We start from the raw sequence: 14,893 nt of genomic DNA, 5'->3' as shown, positions 1-14,893 counted from the left end.
TCCAGGCAGTACAGCTATGCTACCCCCCAACTGCTCCAACTCATGACAAATGGAGTTGATCATCCTTTGAAAGACTTAGAACGTTCCAAACCTCCACCTGGAGTGCCTTCCGAAGGTTAAACCTCCATGTGCTTCTATTGGTTCGTGTGTCCTCTGCACCACCGCAACACCAGTCAAGATCGGGATTGGGGATAAGAGGTGCCCCCTTCATCCAGCTGCTGGGGTCCCATAGGCTTTACTGAACAACCAACATAATTGGTGTCTGCATGACAGGTCCCGAAAAGCCCTATCAGCCTGGCACCCATGGAGGGACCCCCCCCCTCCACCCCCAGCAAAACTGGGTCAGGATCAGGCAACTCACACAGACCCTGACCCTCTTCCTCTTACGTTGCGTGAGATGGAAGTTTTTCTAGGAATGGGATGCAAACTCCACCCTACTCATTTTCAAAGGGTGTATTATTCCTGTCCTACCCCATCACTTGCCATAATCCTAGCCCTAACTATCTTTGCCCTCCCTGGCTTGTCCCCATATAACTTCTACCCCAAACTCCATCAAAATTTTGACAAATCTGTTTCCACCACTAATGACACTCCTTTAGCAATGCCTGTCTTCACAAGGCCAAAAGGAATACACTGTACTCACCTGAATACTAAAGCCACAGTAGCTGGGCTCTGTGCTCGAGCAGTCTGCGCTGAAAGATTGTAATCACTCAACTGTTTGTCATCTTCAAATATTTCTGTTCCACGTTCACTCATAAGCTGTTGGTTTTCTGGTTCCACTTTCATTATGCCTGAAACAGAAGCATCCTTGTATTACACCATAAAAGCAGAATACAGTATGTCTCATCACAAACTACTTTTCTGAGATTATCTTTTGCTATTCAGTCTACAGTAAATTATTTAAAAATTAGCTTAAAATCAAAGTTCTCCCCCTTTTTTTTCATCCATCCATCCATCATCCAATCCTAAAATGCCCCATGAGGAGCGTAGGAGTCTGGGGCTAGGCAATTGGTCCCGATATTTAAGATGAGAGTTAATGCAAAGAAAAAGGAACCAAAGGCCAGAAGCCCAGAAGATTGTTCCCTCCAACAAAAAAATAAGGGCAAAATAAAAGAGTAATACGATCCAGCCATTATGAGCAGCATGGATACACTGCAATTCAAAGACTGGAGGTCATAGGTAGTAGGAAATACAGACAGAGGAAAACAGATCAAGAGCTGACATGTTGCATACATGAAGGACTGGGAGTAATGGTTAACATTTGCATAAGAGAGTTGAACAGAAAAGGAATGAGAGTTTGCTGCTTGACAGGTGCCGTGGGCCTGCTGTAGTAGTGGAGGGAGGCAAGCAGACTGTTCAAAGGAGAAGTGACCATTAGAGCAGAGATAGAAGAGATTAAGATACAACAGTGCAGCATAGAGACAGAGGCTGCAGGGAGCCAGTAAGATGAGGAGAGTTAATGAAATGAAAAGCCTTTGACTCCACCTTCTTGAGAAAAGCTGTATATGGGGGGACTCACGAGTTTTACTCTATGCATAGGTGAATAAAACCCAATATAAAGTCAACAACTGTGCAGGGGACTGAGTTGGCTTACCACACTTAATCTCTTGGAAGCGGAGTTTACAAGAGAGGTAATATGATCTTTCCAAGATAAATCCTGTGAGAATGAAATCCCAAGTATGTTCCAAGATGATCCAGGATTGAGTTGGATAGTTAAAAATTAGAGGATTCTCCTGTTTCTGACAGGTCAAAAGATGTAAGAACGTGGTTTCTGAAGCATTAAAAATAATAAAATTTCTTTTACCCCACTCAGAGATAAATGAGCCAAGTCAAACATTAAGTGTGCCATAACCTCATCCCTTGTTTACTGAAGTACCATACTTCACAGTACATAAGCCACTGCAGTGTAAAAGACACCCTACTTCTGGAAGGGTAGTTCTGAGAAATAAAGCTTTGCCTCGGCCAAGACTGCAGAAAAGCTGCCTGATATGAGTAGTTTTCACTCAATTACACATTCACCTTTCACAATCTATAATCAGTAGTGTTCATCAGTCACTGGTTTCTTTACTTTTATGTAAAAGAATGGTACAACAAAAAAAAAAAAGAAAAAAAAAAAAAAGAAAAAAAAAAAAAAACTTCCTTACAAAAATTTACTTCATTCCAAGACACCATCTTAACGCTATTTCGTTTTGTTTCATTTAGTTTTTAGAGGTTCCAACATGCTTGCATGAGTCGGCCTTGGTCGCCTAATGGTGGCTCTCCATGCTGCACAATCTATTGCAGCCTCCCTGTTCAGTCCCTTAACTCTGAGGTCCACTTAATGACCTCGTCCCATTCTTTCTCGGTCTACCCCTCATAACTCCACGTTTTTGTTTTTGTTTTTGTTTTTAAAGGCTCCCACATGCTTGCATGTGTCGGCCTTGGTCACCTAATGGCGGCTCTCCATGCTGCACGATCCATTGCAGCCTCCCTGTTCAGTCCCTTAACCCTAAGGTCACACTTAATGACCTCGTCCCATGTCTTTCTCGGTCTACCCCTCATAACCCCCCCCCCAATATTAACACTTCTCACCTTCCTCACCCAATTATCATCCCCCATCCTCTCCACATGTCCAAACCACCTCAATCTACCTCTCCTCATCACAACACCAATACACTCCAGTCCCATCCTACCTCTCAACTCTTCCACTGTAAACCCAGCCCCTCCAGGCCTTGGACGCAGGGACGCACTGCACATCCACCTAATCATGGTCATTTCTGTACGTCTGAGCCGGCGAATGTCTTCCTCCTTCACTGCCCAGGTCTCACTGCCATACAGCATTACACTCCTAACACATGCTGCATACAAAGACCCCTTAGCACGTAGGAAGCGTCCTCTCAATGTCAGGAGAGGTAACAGCTCCCTGACCTTCTTCCAACCACTTCTCACCCTAGCTACAGAAGTAGCTCCAGCCCCACCTCCACCACACAACATGTCTCCCAAATAACAAAACTCTTCCACACACTCAAGAGATTCACCAGCAAGTTCAATCCCTTCACGCCTGCCAATCTCCACCTGCTCTCCCCGACATGCTGTACACATAAAATCAGCATTATCTCTCAGTTTACCTCTGATACCACTACATCTCTTGTGCACCAATTTATCACAAACACTGCACAAGATGGAATTACTTCCCACGCCCTTGTGGCAAACTGCACATGGCTACTCTCCCTCGTCTTTGACAGTACCACCACCAACTCTAGATATCATCACTCTTGTTTTATCTGCATTTATCCTTAAGCCCTTGTGCCCCATACCATCTCTCCACTTCCTAAGCCTTTCCTCCGCCTCCCTTTCGTTCTCTGCAATCAACACCAAATCACCAGCAAACATCTCTCACGGGAGTCCGTTTCTGAAGTCATGTGAGAGGACTTCGAGTACTATGATAAACAACATGGGACTCAAAACTGACCCCTGATGCACACCAACGTTCACAGAAAACTCATCACTCAAATCTCCATTCACACTTACCTAGGTGTGAGCACCCACATACACAGCCATAACCACCTTACCCAGCCACTCCTCCAAGCCAAGCTCTCACTGCCCACTTCACCACCTCTCTAGGAGTCTAGGGACTGTCAAAGGCCTTTTCCAAATCAACAAAAACAAAATACAGATCCCTACGTGTCAACAAGTGAGTTGGTGGAGGGTTAGTGCCCCTCCCTGTAAAACAACTAACTCAAAGTCAAATGGCCACCCCTTACCGGATTATGGCGTCTGGCAATAGATAGATAGATAGATTTTCTTCCCAATATATTTTTCCTGAAGCTGTTGAACAATGAACATGGCATCAGTGGTCCCCCTACCTGGCATAAACCCAAACTGCATCTCATCAGTATTCACTCTTTCTCTAATCATACCTTCTAGAACTTTCTCCATTACCTTCATTATCTGATCTAAAAGCTTTATACCTCTATAATTTCCTCTTTCCAGGGCATCAACCTTCCCTTTATACACATTTACAATTATACTCTTCAGCCAATCATCTGGGACAACACACTCACAAATAATCATATTTATCAGGTCTGTGACTAATCTCACCCCTATATCTCCTGAGGCCTTCAACACTTCGGCAGTCAACCCAGACACACACCTCCTGCCTTCCCCACCTTCATCCTGCCTATTGCCTCTTTCACACAATAATTTGAGAATTAACCCCTTAACAGCGAGGCATCACTTTTGTGATGCTTGGGGGCAAGGGATCATACCGTGGGGCGTCACTTTTGTGATTCTGTGTTATTTTGAATTCGCCCGGGCTTTCAAGTGCTGGCTTGTATCATCTATCAGTACTGCCAATGTCCAACACTAGTCAGCACCCCTAATCTCATCTGTACTCCCATCCATTGTTGACAATTTAGCCATTTCTCCCCGTTCTTGACTCCCCTCCATTACCCTCTACTCTCGCCTGCCTGGCCACGCTGTGCTAAGTGAATCTTCCCCGAAATTTTCCACTGATTTCATCCATTGAAATAAGCCCTATGCCCTATTCTTATACAAAATAATATATACAAAAAAGAAATAAGGTAAGTAATAGTGCCATACACCTGGAATTGGCTAACTATCACCTGACAACGCCTCACGTGCACTCGTTCGTTAATTTTCCCTGTTTATTTCCCCTTGAAATATGCCGTATAATCTATTCTCGTAATAAAAATATATATAAGAAAGGAAGGGAGAAGCCTAAGTGATATTTACCTTCACCTGGAACTACCTAATTTATTATGTATTGTCTAGATTTCCTGCCAATCATTTTATAGCGTATATATTAGCTGCTGTCACCACGCTGACATTGGCAGCCTTTCAGTGCCCCTGGGCCACCACAGCATTCAGTTTACTGTCATCTTTCAAGGTGAAATCATGTCGGATTCACGCCTGTCCAATTCTGCCACTTTTTAGCCCCATGCAAAGGGCCCTGTGACCTCTACCCCTACTAAACCTCGTGTGGAAAGGGGTAAAGGGCTAAGTGACTGCTGTGGAACGTGAACTGGTTAATTCATCAATGAAAATGATGGACAGTGGCTACGATCTTTCTGGTGACTAAAACAGTGCAAGTGGAAATGTAAATAATGTGTAAATAATGTGCAAACAGCAAGTGAAAGCAATGAATGTAAATATAAGTGAACAGTGGAAAATAGTTTTATAAGTTACTGCATGTGACAGTGCATAACACAGTGCAAATAAAATAAAAATGTAAATAATGTAAATAAAATACAGAATGTAAATAGAAATGTAAATTAGTAGTAATATAAGAATACGAGTATATATACTAGGAGTAATGAAAATGAAAGTTTCACTCTAGCATGTATGAATACTATGAGTTATGAAAGTGAAAGTGACAGATTCGCTATCAACGCTAGTATACAAGACGAGAAAGGAATGCTACTTATTTTACTGAAAGAGAAATTGAATGCCTACAGTGACAATACACTGCTATTACTGAAGGAAACTTATGGATAAAGACTGCAGATATATACGTGTTATATAGTAATAGAAATATAAAGTGTGAGTGTTTTTATGGATAATAAATGACAGAATACCAGCGGTGAACGAGCGCAATTGGGAAGCTGGTACGCGCTTGTAATTTTCATTGCTTTCAGTGTTTTTTTTTTTTTGAAGTATGGATTCCAAACTATTTGAAAATCATAGAATAGTGTTTCTAGTGATAACATCAGGCTGTGGTAATCATATTACGGGGTGTCGGGAAATGTAAAGTGGAGACTTCGTTACCCAACTTCAGAAGTCTCCACAAGTCCTACGGTACTCAACGATGGCTCAACAAACATCCCAGGAGAAAGTTAAAGGTATGTGCCATACGCATATGTAATTATAATATTCTAGGACTAATGACTGATTTTTGGCAAATATTTTTACAAAGGCTGTCGGAGCACGAATATCCCCGCGGGACACGCAAGGAGCGCCAAAACAACCCCTCGGTTTAGGGGTTAATGCAAATCTCCATTAAAGTATAATTAATATGTATCAATATAGATAAATATTATTTTTCTTCAATTTACAACAACTGAACTCACTAAAATCCATTCTTATTCTTTCATTTAATATCTATCTATGGCCAGATGCCACAATCCTATAAAGGAGTTAGTGGTTTTATAGGGAGGGACACTAACCCTCTGCCAACCCACTTGCTGACACGTGGGGAACATGTGTGGGTTGGTTATATGGTTACCACCCAGCACTGTAAATGGTTTCCTGGCAGAAAGGAAACCATTAGGCTTGTCACTCAATGTAAAGCCACCCGCAAAAGAAAGAAGAATACTAAAAATTGACAGAAAAGATGAGGGAAATAGGAAGAGAAGGGGGCAGACACAGAATAAGAATGATAAAGGTGAAGGCTGAAGTAGGCAGCACAACATCAAGTGAGTGGATGATAGTTGCCACCACGTACCACAAAAAATTATTACCTCCAATTGGTTATGTATATTAAAATCACAGACAACACAAACAGTAAAAAAAAAAGTACAGCAAACATTTACGGTATTTCATTTACCCTTACAGTACCCCGTACTTGTCAGATATGTACACCACATGTCTGGTGTTACGGTATTTTCCTAAATTCAGTTTTGACTCGCTGCGATACGAGACTACTGTAACCTGCTCCTGATACCTCACTACCTACAAACAACACATCCACCTCGTAAACTGAAAAATATCCTTTAACAAACCAACCAACTGAAATAGGATACGAGTCTTTTCTGCCCAGCTGACTGGTATAATACAAACATGCTCTTGAACGCTACTTCGTTGCCGTCATTAATTATGCACTCTCACTAACATCTAAACACCTCCATAATAATATAAAAATGTACCATAGCACTTGCATATACACACTTAACAAAAAAGCATATTACTGTACAATGTTTTACAAATGAAGTCCATTACAGCAAAGCTGTTTGGGAACAGGGTACAGTGCAGCCCCATTATGCAACAAGGTTGCGTCAAGTAAAGACTTATTGCATAACGAATTATCGCATAATGAGGTCTATATAACATGGGTTCAATGGGGTTAGGGAGGGTGGCCTCAGCTGCAAAGCCTTAAAAAAAAAAAAAAAAAAAAAAACTGCCACCCACCTAATGTTTGTTCTGTGCCAGTACAGGTTGTCACCAAAGGTTCCCCACCCCCCAAGATGGGGGACAGTTGGGTGGCCTGGATGACCACTTCAGAAAGAAGATACAGTATCACTTTACTTCATATCACATACTACTCTACATTAGTATTTATTCAGTACTTGTGCTGTTATTTGGTGAGAGTAATGGTGTTTCAGTGACCTTTCATGCACAAAATAAAACAAAAGGCAAAGATCAAGGCCAGTGTAAACACTGGTCAGGCATCTTGGCTCAGACAACTATGTAGAGGCCTAAAAAGCGGATGACGATTACGCAAGGCTGACTCGATTTCCAGGTCACAAGTTTCAGTATTCACACACACAAAGTATCACTTCACTTAATATTGCATGCTGCAATACAGTCATTACTCGTTTTACGATGTTTTGGTTTATGATACTTCGCTGCAACGATAATAGAAATGTTCCACCCCAAAATCTGATTTACGATGAATTTCCCGCTATAACGATTTTGCCATCAGGAAGCGCCAGGCACAAGCAATGTGACCGTCGCTTGTCTCAGGTAAGATGGCGGCCCCGGCGTGCAGCGCATTGTTATGGTCCTGCCACCCCTTCAAAGCCCTGTCTTTTCAACTTGTTCATGTGTGCACCCCTGTTATAGTCACCTCTCAGCCAAACATAGTACTACAGTACAGTAGTAGTAGTAGTAGTTGTTCCCTAGGCAGTCTGGCCGAACAGCCCCGAGTCCCTTAGGAAGGCCATGGCAGAGACCGGGCTTTCCCACAGAGCTCTCAAAGAGTGTATGTTGTGTTGTTGGCGTAGGTGATTGTGTGCAATGCAGTCTTCCATAATATGCTTAATAGTATGGGGTGCTGTGTTGCATCCTGGACAGGCATCAGCGATGGAGTCATCCAGCCTCTTCTGGTAGCTTAAGAGGGCTGGATGGTGCCAACATCTTAGCCTGGCCAGGTGGACCCTGTCCTCACGAGGAAGATAGGATTCAGAAGGGTGGATGTCAGGAGGCCGTGCATGCAGCTGTGTGTTGTCTTTAAGTGACTGAATGGAGCGGCGAGTGATCTGAGTGTGGATATGCTTCTGGAAGCTGGTCTGAGGTGTGCAAGGGGGGAGAGATGACAGTACTTGTGTATGGTACCATGTGCTAGGTGTTGTTTTGATGTTCCTTGGTGTGGGTGGATGTGCAGCCATGTACTGTAGTAGATGTTGTGGAGGCTGCAGCAAGAAACTGGGTGCCTCTCATGTCTAGGTGATCCTTGACTTTGAGGACTTTGGTTTCTTGACGTAGGTGGTCTGTGGGTGTAGTAGCTGTGCAGCCTGTGATTATTTTTAGGGCCTTGTTCTGTATGGTCTGTAGAGTGTTGTAGTGTTTTGGTCAGGTTAGAAGCCCAGGCAGGGCTTGCATAATTCATCACTGAACTTATGTATTGTTTGTATACTGTGGTGGTGGTTTCTTTGTTGTGTCCGAATGTACCTCAAAGCATTGAGTCTTGGTGTTATTTTATTTTTAATGTTTGTGATGTGTTGTTTAAATGACATTGATGTACTGTATGTTACACCAAGGATTTTGGGTGTGTGTGTGGTAGGGGAGTGTTGTTTATGGTGAGGTGTAGGATGTGACTGTGTTCTGCTGTCCAATTTGTGAGAAGAGTCACTGTAGATTTGGTTGGGTCTATTTTGAGCCTGTTTGTGGTGAACCATTCATGTAGTGTGTTGAGGTAAGGTTGAATGATGTGTGCAGCTGTGTTTGCATTTTGGTGTGTACATGTAAGTGTTATATCATCTGCATAGGAAGCTATATGTATCTGTGGTGTGTGAGGTGTGGGTACGTCATGCATGTATAGATTAAAGAGTGTAGGGGACAAAACAGATCCTTGGGGGACGCCGTTTGTGAAGTTTCTGATGTTAGAAGACTGACCGGCAAATGTTACGTGTGCACATCTGCCTGCTAAGTAGTTTCCCAGCCATCTTTTTGTGTTATTGTGCATGTTTGTGTTGAATATTTTGTTTGTGAGGTTGTGGTGGGGGATGGCATCAAAAGCTTTGCTAATGTCTAGTGTGACTAGGAGTGTTCTATGTGGTGGCCTAGCTGAATTCATGCCATCGAAAACTCTCTGTGTGAGGTCTGTAAGAAGGGTGTTTGTGGAGTGCAGTGGCCTAAAGCCATGTTGTGACTGGGCTAGGGAATGTGAGGTGTGACTAGTTGTAGTATCAGTCGTTCAGTGACTTTAGAGGGGGTGCAGAGGAGTGTGATGGGGCGATGTGAGGAGGGTAACATGGGGTCTTTGTTGGGTTTAGGGATAGTGATGATATTGCCATGCTTCCAGATGTTGGGTATTATGTTGTGTGAGTAGCTGTAGTTTGATATGTTGGTGAGTGCTTGTATGCCTTGTGGTCCTAGGTGTTTAAGGTGAATGTTGCTTATGTTGTCTGGTCCACAGGCAGATGAGTGCTTGAGGTTGTTAATGATGTGCTTCGTCTGGTTGTAAGTGAAAGGTGCGTAGTCTGGGTCTGTGGGGAACTGTCTCTTACGTCTGATGATACGTCGGTCTTCCGGATGGGGCGTTAGATGGCTGACTTATGAAAAGTGATTGATGAGAGTGTTTGTTGTTTGTTTGAGGGTATGGTGTCTGTTGTTGTGATTGCAACATGTGACTGTGTGGTGTTGCTGTTGGAAAGTGTGATGCTGTTTAGTGTTTTGTAGAGTTTGCTGATGTTTGTTCTGTGGTCAAGTGTTTGGAGGTAATTTTTCCAGTTTGGTGTTTGCTGTTCCGATATTTTACTGAAGACAGTAATCCCTAACACTGAAAACTGACAAGCACAGGCATAGGTGGAGACACTTTAGCACAGTCTGGTGCACTAGCCATCACTGCCTCCCGTATATTCTCTCATATATTAAAAGTATATATTTGAATACTATAATTTTGTTTTAATCACTGTACGAAAAATTCATGGATGACCAAAATTGCGTGAAAAATGTTCGTGTGAATTAAGGGATTACTGTGGATTTGTGTGTCCAGTGGTAAGCTCAGTCCCAGCGTAGGCCCCAGTGCTATGGTTGGTGCAGGTATGGGTCCCAGTGCTAAGGTTGGTGCAGGTATGGGCCAGATTTCCCTCCCCCTAACCTGTTCCTGTCTGACTCAGAGGCTGACCACTAGTGCCTGTAAGCACAGGCTGTCCCCCAGCCTCGGGAGGGACAACTTGGACCAACACAGGAAGGAATGAAGGTGGGTTGTCATTTAAGGTTCAGTCTTGGTTAGGTGACTTTGGGAAGTTGAGCTGACATAACCCCTCTTTTATAATGGGTTTCAATCTACCGATTTAAGATAAAATCGGTATATGATAAGGTATGACCTGATGTAACCCCACTGTAAAACAAGTAATGACTGTAATTATTAATGCACTTGCACTGATATTTGGTGATAACAACAGTGTTCCAGTGGCCTTTCATGCAAGAGTAGAGGCCCAAAATGGAGATGATGGTTATGTAATGTAATGATTTCCAGGTCACACATTTCAGCACTTCACACCCAAAAATTATCTATCTATCTATTGCCAGACGCCTTAATCCTGTAAGGGGTGACCACAAACAAATTGCCTCCATGTCCCCCTGTCCCCCGCCATTTCACTGCCCTCTCCCCAGCTCACACACCCCGTCTCTCATATACCTCTCCACTCCATCCCATCCTCGGCCTCCCCCTCCCTCGCCTGCCCTCCGCTTCACTTACACTCTCACCGTTGGTCGCTCACTCTCCATCCTCTCCAAATGTCCAACCCACCTCATTGTTTTTCTCCTAATGTTTTCTGTCACATCCACACCACAACATTCCTTCACTTCCTCATTTGTCAGTCTGTCTCTCCATGTAACTCCACATGCTCCTCTCAAGTAACCCAGTTCCACTGCTCTCACTCTTGACTTGTGTCCTTCCAAAAAGATCCAATCTTCACTTCCTATACATCAGAGTTGGTATCATAATACAGTTACCTCTCAAGTAACACGAGTTTAAAAATAGTGTTTTCGTCTTAACATGAGCAAATATTTAAGGAGACAGCCTATGTTTAACTAACAAGGGTTTCTCGATTTAACGTGACTTTACACATCCATGCTGGTTTCAAATTAGCCGCGCGCGCTTTGGACAGTCCCAAGCTGATAGACCGTGTGTGGCAGTTTAAGCATAAATACAATTGTTTATTTGTCTGTTGCTTAAACTGGTTTTATTCGAACTATAATATTCGAAAATGAAGTCTGGCCAACGGCCATACCACGTTGAGTACACCGCTTCCCGTCCGATCAGCGAAGTTAAGCAACGTTGGGTCTGGTTAGTACTTGGATGGGTGACCGCCTGGGAACACCAGATGCTGTTGGCATCCCTACGTGTCACGTGGGGTTGGTGGAGGATTAGTGCCCCTCCCTGTAAAACAGTTAACTCTAAGCCCTTGGCCACCCCGTTTGGGATACATGGCATCTGGCAATGAATGAATGAAAAAAAAAAGTCTGGCCCCATTCTGAGCAATTTGGCTCATTTTCGGACAAAATTTGGCCAGGAAAGTGATGGTAGATCTATAATGTTACAACTTGATGCTGCAGAACAGAAAGAAGAAAATCACTAAGACCAAGATAAAGCAGTTCTTTATGAAGAAGACAGAAAACTTAAGGGAGTTACCTTCATCACCCGTAGCACGGGAGTCAGAGGAAGAGGAAGAGGAAGGACAGCAGAGCGAGGAGAGACAACAAATTTAGGGTGGGGAGCGGTGGGCGGTGGGGGAGCGGGGTAAGGAGGGACAGCAGCAGACGACGAGTGATGCATAGATGAAGTGAGGCTGTGTGTTGTTATTGTTTGTGACTTACTTACTGTAATGAAAATGTTGCTTTTACTGTTGTGTTTTTATGACCTACTAATGCATTAATAATGTTGAGGAACTTTCACAATGCCATGAATGAAGCAGAATTGAAAGAGAATCCACATAAAAAACAAAAACCGTATGTAATTGGGGAGAAGTAAACAACGCTTCGGCCTAACTAAGGCTCAAATGTTGTTTATTTCTCCCCAGATATACTGTTTTTGTTTTTTACGTGGATTTTTCTTCAAATTAATATTGTTGCTTTTAAGTTTAGAGTAGCATTACTCCCCAAATGGGTAGACTTTCCCAGAGTCCAAGAACGTAACCCCCAATATTACCATTGTTTCTTATGGGAAAACTATGTTTAAAAAAACTTGGTTTTTAACTAATGCGACCTCTCTAGTAACCTAACCCTCACGTTATTTGAGAGGTTACTGTATTATCATGCAGCGACTTTTTTACTTCCATGTTCACTTCCTTATTTCTTATCATTGCTTTCAAGGAACGAACAACCATTCCAACTTGTTGTACCCTTTCATGCACTTCATCCTCCAAATTTCCATCTTTACTCATCACACTACCCAAGTACTGTACTTAACTGCACTCACTTAATATTGCACACTGTACTACAGTAATCCCTCGATTACTTGACGTAATAGAGCCATCGGTGTATCTGGACATGTATGAAATCCGGATACAGAGCAATAACCTACCTACCAATACCCTACCTCTAACCAACCTGTATGTACAGTACCCACCTTATTGTGGCAGCGTTCTTCGGTCTTTCAGTTATTTAGACACCAAAACACATATGGGAATATCCAATACAATGCTAGCAATAAGAAAACAAAGCATAAACAACAAAAATCCACAAATACCCTACCTATATGTTCAGTATCCCTCCATACTGTGGCAGTGTTCTTTGGTCTTTCAGTTAATTTAGACATCAGAACACATATGGGAATATCCAGTACAATACTAGACACTAAGAGAATAATGCATAAACAACAAAAATCCACAAATAAATAAATGAAGAAGATGAAGGCTGCAAAAAGAATTTTAGTAAAGTATAGTACTGTACTTGCCACCCAGTGAATGGCGGACAAACATTGTGACCCGCTAGCCTCTAGTTGGTGTACAGTGTTTCTGTGTGGTCTTGTGGCTAATGTAAGAAGAGTGGGGACGTGAGGCAACTGCCACTGAACACAGTGAACACAGTGATGCCATGTCTCTACTGGCTGGCCAGTGACTCTGAGCATTTGGTAGGGAGGCAGACAGCCATTTCTACTCAGCTGGTGGAAAATGTTCTTTTACCTGCAAGCGGCTTGGTTCCAGAGGGGGGCCAGGTGACTCAGACCATTCGGTAGCAAGGTGGACAGCCATTACCACACAGCTTGTGGGTTTGGGTCTGTGTTACTTGCACACAGATATTAGCTCTGAGTGATCTGGATGGCTGGGGGACTTTGACCATACAATGAGGAAGTAGACAGCCATATTTGTTCAGTTTGTTGGTTAGGGTCTGTATTACCCACGCGCGGCTGATAGCCTCCGAGTGATCCAGGTGACCGGGACTTTGACAGTTTGGTAAGGAACCAGATGGCCATATTTGTTCAGCTTGTGGGTTAGGGTCCATTACCCACGTTTGGCTGGAGAGGCCACTCGGCCACCAAACCGATTTTTTTTAACTTGTAGGCCGCCCAACCAACGATGTCGAAAATTTTATATTTCGATAAGGACAAATAAATCCAGATATGGATATAATAGAACCAAGGCCTACCGTTTGGATACGGAGCATCTGGATAACCGAGTGCTTAATTTTTGCTAAGCCCTTGCACTGTTGTCTGGCAATAATAATGGCATTTCAGTGGCCTTTCATGCACAAACTAGAACAAAAGGCAATGATCACAGCAAATGTAAGCACTAAGTGGCCATTTTGGCTTGCGTGAGTCGCCACATCCGCACGAGATTCTCAGAAGCTGCTGTCGACAATTGTTGTGAAATCACAATTAATATCTTAACATTGTACCAAGAAGGGTATAACTTTTTTATTATTGTTGTAGTGATTTATCACATAACAGGGCATCATAAAACGAGGCTGCACTGCCAACATCTGTCTCTACTCTTTTCTCTCAATATCACTCCCTCACTGTCTGCTATGTTTGCCTCGCAACATCAATGATTAACAAAGCATACTGTTTCTTGTTTTATATTGCAGGGAACCAATTGCAAGCTCCTGGCCTCTGGTTTCTTCTTGCAAGCTCCTGGCCTTTGGTTTCTTCTTCCCTGCTATAAAAAAAAAAAAAAAAAAAAAAAAAAAAAAAAAAATTTACTAACAAGAGTCATTCACCTCAAAGCAAATCCAGTATACAGTAGAGAAAACATCCACTGTTACACCTTAGTAACACTGCTGCCTCAAAATTGCTGTGGTTTTCTCGCTCTCTCTCTCTTACACACACACACACACACACACACACACACACACACACACACACAATGGTGAAAGTAAAGAAAGACTTGGAAACAAGGATGGAAGAAAAAAGCATTAAGAAGGAAGTGAAAAGAATAATCCAAAACAATCCTAAGTTAGTCAGAGATTCAGTAGATATTAACAAATCTATGGTAATCCCTGGTATAGAAGAGGAAGAAGTATAAAACAAGATCTCAAAAGACAAAAAGGAGATGGCAAATGTAATGGGCAAATTGAAAGAAGTATCATAGGAAATCTGTAGTAAAGACATAGAGGAACACAAAAGGTTAGGGAAATATGAGAAAAGCAAGTCAAGTCCCCTAAAGGTAACCTTCCAGAGTGTAAACACCGTGGAGGAGATACTAAAAAATGTAAAGAATCTTATGGAAAAAGAAGAGTTAAAAAATGTATGGATAAAAAGATGTCTAACATAAGAGGAACTGGAATTACT

General features: G+C 42.6%; 1 protein-coding gene and 1 non-coding gene across 2 annotated transcripts in view; one reads left to right on the top strand and one right to left on the bottom strand.

The window, feature by feature from the left end:
* EloB (transcription elongation factor elongin B) overlaps nt 1-14,893 on the bottom strand; it is a 116,206-nt gene that overhangs the window by 46,771 nt on the left and 54,542 nt on the right. The window contains exon 3 of the mRNA XM_080284982.1: nt 644-791. Within this exon, the coding sequence (XP_080141108.1) occupies nt 644-791 (148 nt within the window). The remainder of the gene's footprint in view (nt 1-643; nt 792-14,893) is intronic.
* Nucleotides 11,383-11,501, top strand: LOC145415781 (5S ribosomal RNA). The gene has a single exon (XR_013900121.1). It is a non-coding gene; the product is annotated as a 5S ribosomal RNA (ribosomal RNA).

The sequence above is a fragment of the Coenobita brevimanus genome, chromosome 103, assembly GCF_032717465.1.
Source record: "Coenobita brevimanus isolate Jiangsu-jjx chromosome 103, ASM3271746v2, whole genome shotgun sequence".
Taxonomy (NCBI): domain Eukaryota; kingdom Metazoa; phylum Arthropoda; class Malacostraca; order Decapoda; family Coenobitidae; genus Coenobita; species Coenobita brevimanus.
This window is presented reverse-complemented; position numbering and strand designations above follow the sequence as displayed.